Source organism: Lonchura striata, chromosome Z (assembly GCF_050655825.1).
Source record: "Lonchura striata isolate lonStrDom1 chromosome Z, ASM5065582v1, whole genome shotgun sequence".
Lineage (NCBI taxonomy): Eukaryota > Metazoa > Chordata > Aves > Passeriformes > Estrildidae > Lonchura > Lonchura striata.
The window spans coordinates 8118592-8135483 of record NC_140740.1 but is presented as its reverse complement, the minus strand read 5'-3'; the positions used below and the strand labels follow the sequence as shown (position 1 = coordinate 8135483).

The window sequence follows — 16892 nt, the reverse complement described above, 5'->3', positions numbered from 1 at the left end:
TTACTTATATAGTCAAATGTATGCTTCATTGTTTAAGTGCATATAAATTTATCTAAATCCTGGACACCTACTGAATGAGTCACGTCAATAGCAATTGAACATTTAAATCACTCTTTGTACAGAGAACATTCTCCTGAAATATGTATTAAATAAATTAGTGCTGCCATCTGGTCATAACTAAACTGTTGTCCGTTGTAGAAATAGGCAAACACTCTGCAAAATAGGTGTCTCAAAAATTTACCCAAAATAAGCAGGAACAAGCACTCAGCAAACACTGTTTGCTTTAATCAATCTCCTCCAACCCCCAAGCCACGAGGAATTATTCTCAACTAACAGAATCAGTTAAATTTGCATTAAACTGCTTTTGGATACTCTAATGAAGTTACCTGTCATTAATGATCCAGTTCAGACACAGATTGAGAGAATTAAGGTTTTTGCATCTCTTTACTATTTCCATCACGGTTTCATTGTCCAGTTCTGTGATATGACGTAGGTCCAAGCTTGAAAGATTTCTTAGCTATTAAGACAAATATGAGAGAAAGAAATAATCTGAAATTCATTCACATACATAACTGTTGAAAAAGCTTTTTTTTTTTTTTGGAAGTTGCAGAGTATGTGCAAGCTAGTCATGAAAGATATGATTACTATATATTTTACAAAAAGAAAATATACCAGAAATATTCACAGAATTCAGCTTGAGCAAAGTTGTGATTCAGGCACTCACTTGCTACATAAATTTCAGACATTCTCACTCAAGGTGCCATACTACCTACAATAAGAGCCTAGGTCCTTCTCCTCCTCTTAAATACATGGAGTGTAAGATACCAAGGTAAAATATCAACTCATTTAGCCATAAAAAAAATAAGGAAGGAAGTGAGAGCATGTTTGTGCTTAGATTCAAATTAATTCAATTAACAACTCCAGAGTATAAGGCTTTCAAAGTAAACAAATAATAAAAACTCTCTGGAAAATAGAGTATTTATACTGTAGTCTCACCTGCACAGTTATCAATAACAGATTGGATATTCTAAACAACAAAACTTGGGAGTCACAAAACAATATAATTATCAGTTATGCACTGACTAAACTGACTTACTACTACTGTTATTCATTCATGTGTCCTTCAAAAGCAAACCCTTTTACAAGTTTTATGTGTTATGGATGAAAAAAAAAAAAAATACAGACTTCTCCACTATCACTTCAGTGATAATAACCTCCAAGTACTGCTTGTTTTTTAAGCTGCCCGAAATAATCTCTGTTATACTCTAGAAAAATAATTGCATTAGGAAATATTGACACTTTAATTAAATTTACTTTCCCTGTAAGAGAGGAAAAATTATCCTCATCAGTGATTTAAGTCACTAAGGATTTGATTAGGTAAAAGCATCCAACTGAGATCATATAATTGGTCCACTTCAGTAGTTAATTATTAAGTCAATGTATTTAGGGCAGGTGGGTAGAAGGAGAGGTGGTAGCATGGGGTGAGGAGAAAAGAAGAAAAGGAAAAGAAAAAGACTTCTAATGTAGGTACCCTTCCACAGAAACTGAGTTTTGTTCTTTAAGTTTTTAACAGGCTCCAAACAAAAGCTAAAGATAAACTCCATACAATTCCCAAAAATTCTGCAAAACAAGCATAACATCAAGAACTTTCACCTCTGAGGAATACCTGCAGGGTACATCTACAGAATCTAGGACAATAATATTTCTATTATTATAATACTACCATAGGTATCACGATGTAGGTACTTGCTGTATTCCCACTGAAATTCTGATAAACTTTTTTGTCTATTACGGAGCAGAGCGTATAGTGATTGATACTGTGTTGATTAAGTAGACACCTTTTACAAGCTCTATCTATTCTCATTTCATACATACTGCTCCAGCATGAAGTCTATGTGCTGAAAAAAAGCTCATAACCAATTTCTCAATTTTTCCTGTATAAATTACATGAAGTGGAAGCTTTCAGCAAATGTAAATTTCCTCACCTTCATAAAGCTACTCATACTAGATATTTCAGCCTTTAAATCATGCAGGCAGTAATGTGGTCTATGTCTATGACATAAAATACACCTGCTGGGCAATTCAACAATGAGTATGTTCTATGACAGTAAACAACTAAGAAGACTTAAAAGACAAGTAGAAAATATTTCCACTTAAGAAAACCCCAAGCTTTCTTTCTCAACTACCTTTTTCTTATGAGAAGATGACAATACTGGAGATTCTTTTGCCATTATTATTACTTACAGACTAAAACACACAAATTTGCACTAAAGTATCAATGCATGAAAGTGGCCAGTGCTCCTTTAAAAATGCCTAAAAAATGTGGCTTCAAATTAGGTAAGAGGGAATTTAGGTAAGATTCTATTATCTACCTCAATGATACAATGATGAATGGAGCAGAAAGCATTTGTGCTTTCCGAGGGAAAAAAACGTTGGCATTGCATGGCTGGAATCAAAAACTAAACTGAATTCCTAGTATTCCTGTCCACCCAAATTAATAGGGTTTTCAAGGCGATTTTGTCCTTTACCATCACAGGAGAATTATCATTCCCTTATTGCTTCTTTTCTTCATACTAGTAATACTCTATCATTATATTCAATATACAATAACTCAACCATCATTTGACTTTTTCACTGTCACATTCCTTCATTTTAAATGTCTGACCTACTTGACAGGTTAATTCTTTTTCTCAGGCACAACATGCTCAGTGAAGAAAACCTTTGTGTCTTACAAGTTTGAAGAGACTATTTCAGATAGATACATACTCAAATATAATATGGTCTCTACAACCTCGAGATTGTCATTATAGAAGTGTCAATGGCTTTCAAGACCAGCAGAACTGAATACACACTTGCTTTTTAGACAATTTTGGATCAATCTGAATATGACAGTGAAAGGAATACCTCCCTGCCTGCTTCAGAGGTATCAACAGCTCATTACTGGTGAGAGAATTGTAATAAAGATGTATGTAATCATTTTTCATTAAAAAAATATATATACCTTAATGACAAATTTCCTATTTTATAGCTTACCTGAGAAATAATTTTAGCGGAAAAATGCTACAATCACTACTATGAAAAAATTGGAAGAGAAAAACATTTAAGTCTTACATTCTAATTCTAATTCTCACAGCTAAAAGTAGCATGATATTAAAAAAGAAAAATCAAACTTCTCCAAAGTAGACAATTAAAAAACAGATGCTAGACTCTACATTGCATTCCTAAATTCTGATATTAAAATAGTGTACCTTTAAACAGCATTTGTTCATGAGAAAGAGGATATTATGCGACTGAAATACTCAATCTTGCAGAATTAGGATGCATAATGTTTTTCTTTTTGTGTTTTTTTTTTTTAACCAAAACCTATTTTGTTCATGCAGCAATACCATTTTACTGAGCAATTTCAAGGCCCTTCTTCTGCACATAGTTAAACTTTTCTTGAAATTTTAATTTTATAGCTTTGCTAATAAGGATGCATGAGCAGAATTTAAACTTCGAACTCAGCTACGTCAGTCAAAATGTTTTAATGGAAAAAGGAATATTTAATGTGACAAAACACACAGCACAAATAAGCAGGCTTAAAATATGAAACAGATAACAGAATTTTTAAAAATGAGCAACACTTAAACTAATTTTGTGTGATACTTATAAACACATTCTTGCTGAAATTATTGATTATCACTTACACAAAAGTAATGATATCATTACTTTTGGATCTCAAATATTTTAAAATATGTTAAAACCTTTGAGGTTTTTAACTACTTCTGTTGGTTGGTTTAAATGAAATCTTATGCCAAATGGTATGTTTGAAAATTCAGAGATTATCATACTGTTTGTGTGCCTAAATGTCATGCAATTAATAAGATTTTTATCTTGACTACTGAAACTTCAAATATTAAAATATTTGTAGTGCTTTAGGTGATAGAAAATTACTATTACCAATGGTAATAGTATCATAGGTAATTTAAGTGCGGGTTTATCAACTCCTGTGAATATTTAGATGTTATTTTATTAAAATTGCTAATATAATGGGTACACTATTTTTTCCCATTACACACTTCCACAATTCCTGTAGAGATATGCTGCCCTAAAAAGTACAGAAGAGAACAGAGCTATAGAATCATTTAGGTCAGAAAAGAACTTTAAGCTTGAGTCCAACTGAAACCTAAAACTGCCAAGCACACCACTAAACAATTCATGTAAGATTAATCCTCTTCAGTATCACAGCCAAATTATTTCTGAACGAAAGTCCTTATAAGGACTTAAGGAGCTTTAAACTCAGATCTTTTGCTAATTAAGCTTAATTTTCTTGACAATCTGTGTATACATGCCTTCAGGGAATAAGCTGCTCCCTGACTTCAGTCTCCAAAAGCAAATGCATGATTGCAGAAATGAAAAACAGCAACGTGAGGAAAACTGTAAACCACATTCTTTGTATTGTAATATCAATAGAATCTATGAAATATTTTTTAAAAAGTTACTCACATTCACTAATTTTTATTGAAGAGCTGCCAGAACTGAATTACACAATTGAGATATACTGTGATCCTAGAACAGTAATCATACATGACCTAAAGAGTTGGAAAATTATTAAGTAGTTACAAAGGAGACTATTTTCCCAAAGACTGATTAAATTTTTTTGCATATTAATAAGTTTTAATTCTTAGATACTCTGAAACATTAAAGTCCCATTGCTTAAGTAACAAACAACCAATCAAAAACTGTGCTGCAAGCACAAAGATTTAATTACCTCTAGAGGAGGGACTTGCACACACATATAAATTGCATGCATAGTATCTGTGTTACAAGACTAATTTCCAGTTTATAAACTATAAAAGTTGCTGTAGAATTAAATTTTTACTGATTTATAGGTTACATCTTCATGTTATTTACTGTCAAGTACTTCTAACGAATTTTTTTTGTGCAGTAGAGGGGAAGTGAAAGTTTCCTAGATCCAACATTTTCAACCATGCATTCTTCTCTGCAATGTCTTTTTACTTAATTGAAAAAAATGGCAGTTGGGTAAAACCATCAAATTCCTCAAAATAGCAACAAGAATCTCTCTCTTAAGAGGGACACAATTAACTTTATTCAACAGAATCATCAGGTTCTGTTTGACAAGATGCAAAAACATTCACTTACACAGCACCATATCAAGTAAAGTTTCAAGCCAACATTCATGATGAATGTCCCAGAATCACTGTACTAAAAAACCCTCACTTCATGCCTTTTTCCAGTCATTGGAAGACTAGTAATTAAATGGACATATTACTAAAGGCAAACAGATTGAAATAAATCATATTTCATCTTATGAAATCCAGCTTATTATACAAATTAAAATACTGTTTTCTCCATATCCAGCCAAAGAATAGCAATCATGCCCTTAGTCAGGAAGCTTAATGATCTTAAGATCAGATGGTATGCTAAAATACTACCATAAAAAGAGCAAAATGAGAACATTTGGTGTCAAACCATTTACTAGAAAGAAACCATACATTACCTCAGTCCTGTCATGTGTAGATTATCATTATCTATCTGTCACACTGATGATGTCTACACTGAATGAGCCCAAAGAATTTGCTCTACAAATCTAAATTTTTACTGACTTCATACTGACCACAAACTTAGACACAAGTATCACTAAGTTGGATTGGACATAGGTAACTATGAGATGAAGAAGCGAAGGTCACATTATTCCAAAAGCAGTTCTTAGATTAACTCTCTTCATGCATTGGTGATTAGCAGAATAAGTTAGACATTTTTTTCTGTCGAGGTTCTGTACAAGGATTCATATATAATTAGATGTCTGTAACAAAATTAACCAGACAGTCTGTCAGAAGTACATGGTGTAGAAGCACAGAGTATACTGCTATGAAGCAATTACCCTTGCATATATATCGGAAACCAAAGGAAGAAGCCAAGGAAGTGGCTTGGTAATAAAATTATTTCTAGATGTCAAGGTTTGCTGATGCCAGCTGCTAAAATTCTATTAAAAATGCAACAATTACACTGCTGAGAAGCAATTACCACAACAGGGGAGGAAAATGCCACTGCTCTTGAGGTCAAAGATGTAACATTACAAAATCACTATCTCACTAGAAAGAATACAAAGTTTCTTATTCTCACATAGTTAATGACAGAAGATTACCCTTCTGGCTGATCTTGCGCTCAACACAATCACCTAATGAGCACAGGTACTTTTGACATTTGTGTTGATTTTCACACTTACTGGAAAAGCAAAGTAAAAAATAACTAGGGATAAACTCCTGAGAGACAAGGATGTGTGTATGGGAGAAAGAGTGCAAACAATAATAAAAATTATACATAGAAAGCTAATTAAATAATAAAATAAGTCATAATAAAAGATAAAACAAGAAAACAGTAAGTGTGGATGTGGTGAAAACAGAAGATAAACTATACCACTACACATGCTCTTCCTGCCTCCACAGAAACAACATTTAGTGTAGGACTAAATACTCTGATGTCATGGAGGAGGTCATTCACTTATTTTGTAACAATGTTTGACACACAAAAACTAAAGGAAAATGAAACATTCAGGTCATCAGAACAAAGGACTGTTTCAACAGTGAGTCTAACTGCAAATTGCACATAAACACACTCCTGTTTTTTCCTTTCTTTCTGTGTATGTATATGAAGTGACTCTCGTCTTACCCAATAATCATTATTTACTTTATCTGTATTTTTTTCAGTTTATAATAAATTCAAGGAAAAAAGGCACCAGCATGATAACATGGTCTTGCTCAAAAAGCAAATTTTTTTGACTGTCATTCTGTTCAGTAGAAAAAGAGTGAAAATAAACCCTGAATGTTCTTCTTTTTCTTAAGTATACAACACTTTCTCTTCCATACCCCACAATTAGCTATTAAAAAAAGCTCTGCGATGCAGCAGTGCTTTAATTTAGAATTTTTGAAGTGGCGGTATTTTTAAAGAGTGCTAACATTACTAGGGGGAAAATACAGTAATAATAAACCACTCAATTTTTATACATCCATCAGCCCCAAAGCAATTTAACAACCAAGGCCACTGCTGTTATCTCCAGTTTGCACACAGGAAGCAGGACAGAAGGCAACTAGCTCTGCACAGCCTGGAGGGACACACTCACAGGCCATGGAGAGCAAAGAGTAGATTTCACATTCTCTAGGAACTCCAGGCTGGAATTACTACTAAACACTTATGAAACACCAGTTAAGTACTCAGCACAAAAACAGCCACAGATTGTTAGAACAAAAACCTTTGTCATCAACTGGTGAATTCTGGGAAAGACAGATGCAGGAGATAATGTTACTACTTGCTACAGGTCTTTCCAAAATGTCTGTCTCCATTTTTCTTATAAACCCCCTTTTGGTATTGAAATGTTGCAATAAGGTCTCCCTCAAGCCCTCTCCAGGTTAAGCAATCTCTAACTTCCAGTGTTACCATATCACAGCCTTTGCAGCATTCACAGCCTACAGAAGTTGTACAGATACAGCATGAGGGAAAGAAACTGAAATACCTAAATCTCAAGTCCCAGTAAGCACCATTTTATTACATACTTCTAGTATGTAATTACAAAGTAATTATACACTAGAAGTCTAAGCACCATTCTAGATATTTTTGGAAGGACTATGTTCAACAGGGTCACATCAATGTAAATCAGGATTTCTAATAATTTTTTATTATTAAATACATTAAAATCAGAAACATTAATAACATGTCAAGATCTTGACTCTTCTTCAATCTAACAAATGTGATTACAAAGTAATATTGTTGAAGGATAAAACATCTAACATCTATTAAATACTCAATAAATCTAAGTCAGAATAATGCAGTAATCAAAACATGTAGCTGAAAATTAATCTTTGTGGAAATTTCCCACAAAGCCTTAGACTACATACCCTGTCTGTGTAAAATGTTTACATTTTATACCTCCTATGTTTATGCTGTATATATTAACATAACCTATATAGAGGTAGTTTTCATAGGATTTGAAAATATTTGTATAATTTCTTTCTCCAACAGACATGCTTTTACTCATCACTTCAATACACAGTTATTTCAAAATGGCATCCTTTGACATCCTATAACTCTACCATACAAATTAATTTCCCTGGGTTAATTCTTTTTGCATGTGTTCCAAAATGTTTTCAATTCTTCTGTAGCCTCAGCTAAGCAGCTCTAAAATAATGAAAGTAATTTACAGATATGCTGAATGGTTCTGTATAACAACAGGAGACCTTCACAGCTGCATCAAAAAAAACTTTGCTTTCAGCAGTCACGCTCCATTTTCATTAAATATGCTCTCTACTTCCTACATCAAGATCTCTTTAACCATTTTCATATTTGTATGATTCCTGGATTTACTTTCAGTTACAAATTTTAATTAGATGGTGTTTGTCCACCTCACTCAAGTCATCCATTTTACTGAAAACTTAAATTACTTTCTGCAGATTCACTCAAGTTAGTTTTTCCACACATCACTCACTTCTCCTACGCAAAAGAAAAAGGAAAGAAATTAAAATGTATCTGTCGCATTATGTCAAATAAGAAGATTAATATAGTCAAAATGTACATACACTGGGGGTACACTGCTGCAACTAGAGATCTGTCTAAATCTCTTACAATTAGAATTTTGCATTTTAAAATGGAATTTTGTTTTGTTTGCAATGGGATCAGCTGCAATTACACCTTTTAAAGAATTTTGACCTGAACATCACTGTTACTTGTGAGAAAATGTATAATCTCATAAACATATTTTTGGTAAAGTGTTTTTATACAGTGAAATCAAAATAATGCAAAGTTCACTCACTTTATCATGTTTCTGTCCATATCAGTGCTATAAATCATACATGTAATCTTATTGTGGCTGATACCTATGACCTGGCTATAGTCCAAAACACTAGAGACTAGCAGAAAGTAGTTATGATACTTACATTGGTAAGGTGAATGACTCCTTTTGAAGTAACAGAGCATCCCATGAAACCAACATACTGCAGCTCAGGGCAATGTTCAGCAAAAGCTTTCACTGACTGATCTGTCACCTACAGAAAAGATAAACAGGTAACAGTTGAATAGGTGATATAAGCATATCCTTAACACAGCTTAAGAAATTTCTATGTAACACTAGCAAGAAGCTCATTTAGACTTTTAGTAATATTATTATCACTACTATTATTTGTTTCAAGAGTTTGAGAGAGATCATTGGGTTTGCACAGTTTGCATAGATATGCATAGACATATATACATGAAAATTAGGAAGAAAAAACATTTCTGGCAGAGAAAAAAGAAACACAAGGCAATGATGATAGCCACAAATTCAGATCTTACTGTCATTCTATTTATGTGCAAATAACCCAAGAGACAATTCTATCCACTATTTTAATAAAAAAAATGAAAATATAACCAATTAGTTATTGTCATCCCGTAGACTCATGCTACACCCATCACTGACTTTGCAAAGAATTTGAATTGTGTGCTATCTTGAATTTATATGCCTTGTCTTGTATTTCTTTTTAACTAAAACACAGCAACTGAAGATTTCAACTTAAAAATAATACATCTCTTTCTTACATGAGACTAGGTAATCTCATGGCAATATACCACTGTGTCAGTTATCAGCTAAATGTATTTTATCCTTCAAAATTACTTTATAATCACTGTGTCAGTTATCAGCCAAATGGAGATGTTATCTAGTTTATTATTGAGATTTACTTATTTATACAACTATTTTTTGTATATAATTAAGTCTAGTAAAATTTAGTAACTATAAAATACACTCTATTGTATAAATGCATTGCTTTGTAAGTAGACTAAATTATCAAGAGAAAGTTTGTGACATAAGTACATTTACAACACCTATACACTTTCCTTTGAGCAAGTAAGCTTTGTTAGGGGTTTTTTGTGTGTTTTTGTTTGTTTGTTTATTTGTTTTCCCTCCGAGAAGTATATATTCCCAGTGCAAATGGCAGTAATGAAAAACCATATACTGACTTTGGGACAAAGCCTGTATTTTCCAGCTACATGGCTCAAGAACATCTCACTGTGTCTGGAATCCTAACTCCTGAGTGCTGAGAAAATTCAGAATTTCTGTGGATGTCTTCCTGCTCCCGCAGAACCAAAAAGAAAAAAAATGTTTTGAAATATGTAGCGCACAGCTGAGCCTCAGGTGAATTCATATAGGAACACTATTCCCGCTGTGCTTTGGATCACCATCACCCAGAGCTCCAACTTGCCCAAGATGTCACATTCCTGCACCCTGGCAGCATATGGTGACCTTGGTGAAGATTCTGGCAGAACAACTTTTGAAAAGATAACCCAGAGATATGGGTTTATAGGCAGACTACCTCATAAAAGCTGTATGTCTTTGGGGTTACTGAAAATTGTTAGAGACCTGGTGCACGTTTCTCAAAGCAACAATTTCTAAGCAAGTATATATTTTTACTGCTGCACATCTACCAAATAAATGTAAAAGGCAAGCAAGCCTTTTCATATTGTGTATTTAGAACCTGATTAAACTGAAAACAGGCCAAAACGAAAGGAAAAAGGGTCAGCTGAACAGATCCAATTACAAATGGGGTAGTGATCATGGGTTATTAACAGAGACCCATGTCTCAGGTCTGCCTGCTTGAACAAAAGCAAACCAATATAGTAAGAAATTTCTTCTCTAATTTGATCTGACACAACCTTACTCTTTTTTTTTTTTTTTGGCACACTCTTCTCAGCTAAGGACAGCCACACCAACTATTACTTTTTTGAGATATTGATTATCAAAAACCTATGACAAATACTATCACAAGTCAAAGGCTTAGAAATTTACAGTACTTACGATGCTACCAGAACCAAACCAAGGCTGAAAATAAGAAGTCTATCACCAATAGAAAATAACTTAAAACCTCTAATTCAGCTAATGATCTTAGAGAAGGACTCTACTGCAATCTTAGTCTACCCTCCCAATAGAACATTCAAATGTAATTCTCTGTTGCAGACAGCTTTGTCCTACCTATCAAGAAAATGTATTAATGAAAAATCAGTCATTTAAATACCTAACATCACAAATTCATTACAGAGCTTAAAACTTCAATCTACAAGTAATTTCTTACTTACAGCTAACATTTAGGTGCATGAAGACTTTGAAAAATTACATTTTGAATGCAAGTAATAAAATTACTATGTCTTAAAGTATTTTCTTTCCATATTGTAGTATTTTCTGTAATCTAAATAAAACCTTTGAAAACATAGTTTTAATAAAAATTAGTAACAGTAGAGTATGACCATTTATACTAGATAGTTTACAGATTAGTACCAAATCTTCTCTGCTTTTTAGAGTACTTTTTTTAGTGCTTTTTAGATATGCATCATCTTTTTAATCAGAAAAAGATTCTTCATTACCTCTGTATGCCTCATGATTTTCCAGTCAAAAGGAGTGTGACATAACCTGATTATGCTTTACTATTACTGTATTAGTTTACACACATATTTTGCTACTGAAAACAACTTGCTCTTAAATTTTGACTTATAAATAAAAAGCAGGGTTTCTATCTTGTGCTGTCAGACAATAAAACTCCACCATCTGGAGAAGATTACTTCAACTTTTATTGGGAAACACTGTAAAAATTGTTTCAATCAAGTTGAACCTTGTACCTTCCTCTCAGCATCCTATGTTAGACCAGTATCTAGGAATTCATTACTACTTTTTCAGACCCTATGTCATTTATAGCAATTGATTTTTTTAATAACATGCTTCCCATTCAGATTGCCTATAATGAAGACCACTTGATATTCTGTTTGGTGAAACACTTTAAATATGACTCCACTTTTCTATGATTGTATTAGCTGAGAAGGAATATACGTATATATATTTCTATATTTACATATATACACACTTGCAATTTCATTAAAATTTCAATAAAATCTTCTCCTAAGATCAATGTAAGAGACTGTGCATGAAAATACCTGTAATCTAAACCCCTGCTAAAAGGTTAAAAGCTAGATTCTATATTACCCCTTTTTGTTCCTTTTTTGCAGGGTTTGAAGAAAACAAGAACATGTGATTTGGAATTTATTTAAAGCTTATATGCAAAATGATAGCCATGTAAAATTACCTAGTTTCCATTTAGAACAACAGACAACTAAATTCTAACAGTCTTTATTTTTATGTGGCTCAAAACCACAATGTTGGTACGCATGCATGGTTTTGGGTTTTCTTTTTTTTTCATTAGATCTATTGGTATCAAGGAGAAAAAAAGTAGGTAAAATTCAGCCATATCTGAAAGGGTGATCAGACATTGAGATGGGCTTCCCAGGGAGACGGTGGAGTCCCTGTCCTTTAAGGGTTTTAAAGGAAGACTGGACATGGCACTCAGTGCTAATTGACAAAATGTTTGGTCAAAGCTTGGACTCAGTTATACCAGAACTTTTTCCAGCCTAACTTATTCTGTGATTCTGTGATACAGAAGCAACAAAGTTAAAGTTCATGGATGGTTCTAAGACTGGAAACATCTATTCTTCTGCTTAACTAGGCTTTTTTCTTATTCATCATCTGGAGTGCCCAGCACCCATTGTTTCTATACAGACATTAAACTTCTGTACTAATTCCAACATGCAGCCTGGGTCACTATTTCTATCAGAAGTAGAGACAGAAATAGTAACCTCTTTTACTGTATGAATGTGTTTTACACCAGTAGAATGAAAGAAAAATAAGTGAGTGATAAAAAGAAAAGTATGGAAAGTTAGCAGTGATATGTATGCAATGATTATGCACCTTAACACTGCCTCTTTGTTATGCAATGTGTAGCTGTACATTAAATCCTCACTGCTCAGGAGATAGAACAGGTACATAAAATCTGTATTGTAAGTATGGCTTCTGTGAACTAACACATTTTTAAACAACTGACATTCTGATGTATTACACAAACAGATTAGACTAACATAATCTAAAACTAGATTACCATTAAAAAAACCCCTGCAGTTCTACAGAAATGACCCTTGTCAACAAAGACAGAAATTCACACACAATTCTATTATAGATTACAGTACTGTTCTTCCAAGAATCTTTAGTAATTGGATTGTCTAGTCGACCTTCACTGACTTCCATTCATCGTGTCTTGCTTCATGTTAGACTTGCTTTGAAAAAGTAATATAAGATGATGAGGACAGATTTATAAGTTATGCACTAAAGCATTGTGAATGGGAAATACAGTGGTCTGGAACTAATGGCAAAGATTTTCCTCCTATCAAAAAGATCTATGATAAGTGAGATATGATTTAATCATTTTCTTTTTATGTATTGCAGCCTATTATATACAAATTCCAGTTCTGCATTGTTCTACATAAATTCAATATTTTGCCTACTCTGAATTAGATTTTCTAAGTATTAGTTTATTTTACATTCTATTCAATAAATGAAAGTGCAAAAAGGAAAGAGCAGAGATGATAATTCAAAAAGAAAGACTGAGGTACAACAATAAAAGCCACTCAAATTCGAACTAAAAAGCCTCATAATAAATGAACACCTACAGAAGCTCAAACAGAAGCAACTGAAAAAAAATAGGAATATAAAAAGCAAGTAGCACAGAATGAATACCATGTTTTCTTATTTAAACAGGTGCATTGCACTGTCTGTAAATAGATCTTAATATATAATTTTTCCATGCAATATACATAAATAAAAGTTGCAAAAAATATTCCTCAGAAGAATAAACTCTGCTAGAGTAAAAATATGCTGTCACATAAATATAGAAGACTCACGAAGCTAAGTATTCACTACACAAGACAATACTAATGGTAGAAGAAACCCTTTTTCTCCCAAGTTCTTACTCCATAATTTCTTTTCTCTATTCCATCGGACACCAGCTTTATTTGGACACCAAAGGAAGATGGACAGAGTCAGGGAGGGCTTACTAAAATTCAGGTTTATATTTGAAAATAGTAAGTTTGTAAAAAGCTTATCTGCCAATTCAGTCCTAAAACTTTGCCTTATCTATGCATTGTTATCTGCTACACATTGAGGCCCACGTGCCACTCACTCTGACACCTGCCCCACATGAAGCATGTGGCTACACCCTCCAATACAGTGTTTAAGGTCTCACATATTCAGTGTGCATTTCTCTGGTCTCTCTCTCCTGGAATCCTTGTGTGCCATAACCTACAGTGACGTGCAGTTAGCCTAAACATTGGTATAGCTTTGGTTTAACACTTTTTTACCAGGACTTGTAGAAAACATTCATTTCAAAAGAGGCAGGCAAATCACACAGAGCAAAAGCATTTACAAAGCACTAATTGAGATCAAAGGTGAATTCAATTAAATTCACAAGCATGCAATACATACAAAAAACTAAATATAAAGCAAAAAGATTGCTGATATACAAAAATATCTACATGCTGTAAACCAATGTAGTCAGGCTACCACAGTTCTGTCAGCAGGAAAGAAATTAAATATCATTACATGAACATCTAAAAAAAAAAATCACAGTAATGAAGTAGTTTCAAGAGAAGAGGTTTTTCAACACGTGTGTGCTTACAGAGGTACTTCCTAGTTAGCTTAAAATTTTGCCTTACTATCTCTGTACTAAAATTATCAGATAATGCCTCTTTCCCACAAAGGGAAAGATTACCTTGCCTCTCTTTTGACTAACACTTTCAAAACTACTTTTTAGGGTCAAAAGAAAGATCAAAATATTACAGTGGAATAGTATTAAATTTTACAGTTAAACTAAAGCATATACTTTAAAATTTTTAAGAGTATACATCTCTTCCTAGTCCTGTGAGTAGGAAATTACAAGTAAATTCTGTTATAATTTAACTACATTTAAATTAAAGTAAAAATTCAATTTCATTTTTAAATTACTTTGCAGGAAGCTGCAATACTCAAAACATTTATTTAAAGATTTAGTCCAAAGGCTCCACCAAACAAACCAGGGCACTCACTACCATCAGTTCCTAACTGATAATATTCCTAATATTTTAATAATATAATTTCTTAGGAACACATACTATTAGATTGACCATAAGCATAAACCAAACTCATTTTAAATTAATGGTAATTCAGCACAAATCTATCTTAGAAATACACACAAAGACTGCTATATACAAATATAGGGCTCTTCTGCCATACCTCCCTCCAAAAACAAAAGGCAGAAATGGTGGAAAATGAAGTTTATGTTCAAAAGATTTATTTAAAACTTAAACTGGAAAGGACTTTTCCTGTTCAACAGGCCTGATATGCTGCCTGCTGTCCACAAGCATCAACTTAAATTATATTTGTCATAAAAGCTGTGACAAAGTAATTATTATTGGCAAACATGCATTTAATTCATGACCTCATATTGCAATTACAGAACACTGACAAAAATAAGGCATAGATAATCTGTCATCACACTCAAGTTCTTAGGACATCCAGATTTCATTAGTGAACAGCAGAAGGCAAGGCTCATCTTGACTACCTGCCAGAAAGTATTTCTTCACCTTCAGTAAATTCAACAGTTTGCTTAATCAAAACAGAAATTCAACAACTTCCAGCTATAAGTTCCAGTAGTACTACCAATGAGCATCCAAAAGCAAAATATAAATATTTCTATTCCTGCATCTTTGAAGGAAACCAACTGAAAAGGAAATGATGCTCATTTTTTAACATGTACTTCTAATGATTCAGTTAGGTCTTCAATCTTTTTGCAATCTCAGCTTATAACTTTGAGTGGTTCCTTTTCATTAGAAAAAAGATCTTTTCACAAAACAAATGTGTAGTCTTTCATAAAATAAAATGCTGCTTATTAATGGCTGCAAAACATGTTCCATTATTAACTGAAAGTGATTCATAAGTGATTTTTTACAAACAAATTAAAAACAAAATTTCTTTCTAAGGATTTTAAGATCAACTTAAGCTTTAGATGTCCTGTGCACCCCTGCTACCTTAGACCTCATAAGAATATATAATCACTCTGAGGCATTTTGTAATAATTCACTACCCCAGCTTCACATTTGAGGGGAGGGGAAGAGTGAAGAGAATGGAATTGCTGTCCTTACTTTTCTCATTGTGCATCACTGCAGGAGTTAGTATCACTAATCTGCCCATGACACAAGAGAAGACAGTCTAGAGTGTAGAAGCTGAAGAGTTAAAAGGATCTTTTTATGTTACATTTATCAGCTGGCCTATGATGCTACATAATGGTAGCATCAATTAATTTAAAACACCGTAAGTATGAAAACAACTCCAAAATTTGGCAGTATACCCAATACAATACTCAGGGGAATCATAATTTTATAAGGTACCCTTTTAGAAAGCATGTGGATTTACAAAGTTTCTCCCTGGTTTTTAAGAGGATTGAACAACTGGCTATCAAGACCAGTGTTCCCATTTTAACTTGGTAATAGTGAAAGGGTATACAAATAATTCCTAATTACTCCAACATGATTTTTTACATACAGAACTCTAAGTACCTATGTTAAAGGCCACACAAACTATTCCTTCCATTTCTGTGGCACAAAGTATCACTTTTTAATCTTATTTTCTTTTATTACTGATGATTCTAGGCATCAAAACAAGATTTGTTCATTTCTGGTCCATTTTATCCAGCAAATTATTTAGTACTAGACAAAACAACACCCTTGGAACATATACTGTTTGAAATACTAAATAACTGTAGACAACCACTATCATCAAACCGGTTTAAATATCTGGGTTAGAAAACAAATCTAAGTTGTCAATATAAATTATCTATGATTCTCATTATCTCACAATTTTATTAAGTACAGTTTACATGCATTTATATTAATATCAGCACACCCTAATTTATTTGCTGAAAAATGCAAATAAAATCGTAATAACAATTCTTCATTTTATAAAATACTGCCCTCCTCCCTAAGGAGAAAATTTATTATCAAAATATATTTACTCTGGA

At 33.0% G+C, this 16892-nt stretch overlaps 1 protein-coding gene across 2 annotated transcripts in view; it reads right to left on the bottom strand.

The window, feature by feature from the left end:
• The window catches only part of FBXL17 (F-box and leucine rich repeat protein 17), a 274595-nt gene that overhangs the window by 180216 nt on the left and 77487 nt on the right, over nt 1-16892 (bottom strand). For both annotated transcript variants that reach the window (XM_085566318.1, XM_021524805.3), the window contains exons 5-6: nt 8931-9038; nt 387-517 (exon numbers count right to left, since the gene is read on the bottom strand). In XM_085566318.1, coding sequence (XP_085422444.1) covers nt 387-517; nt 8931-9038 — 239 coding nt within the window. The remainder of the gene's footprint in view (nt 1-386; nt 518-8930; nt 9039-16892) is intronic.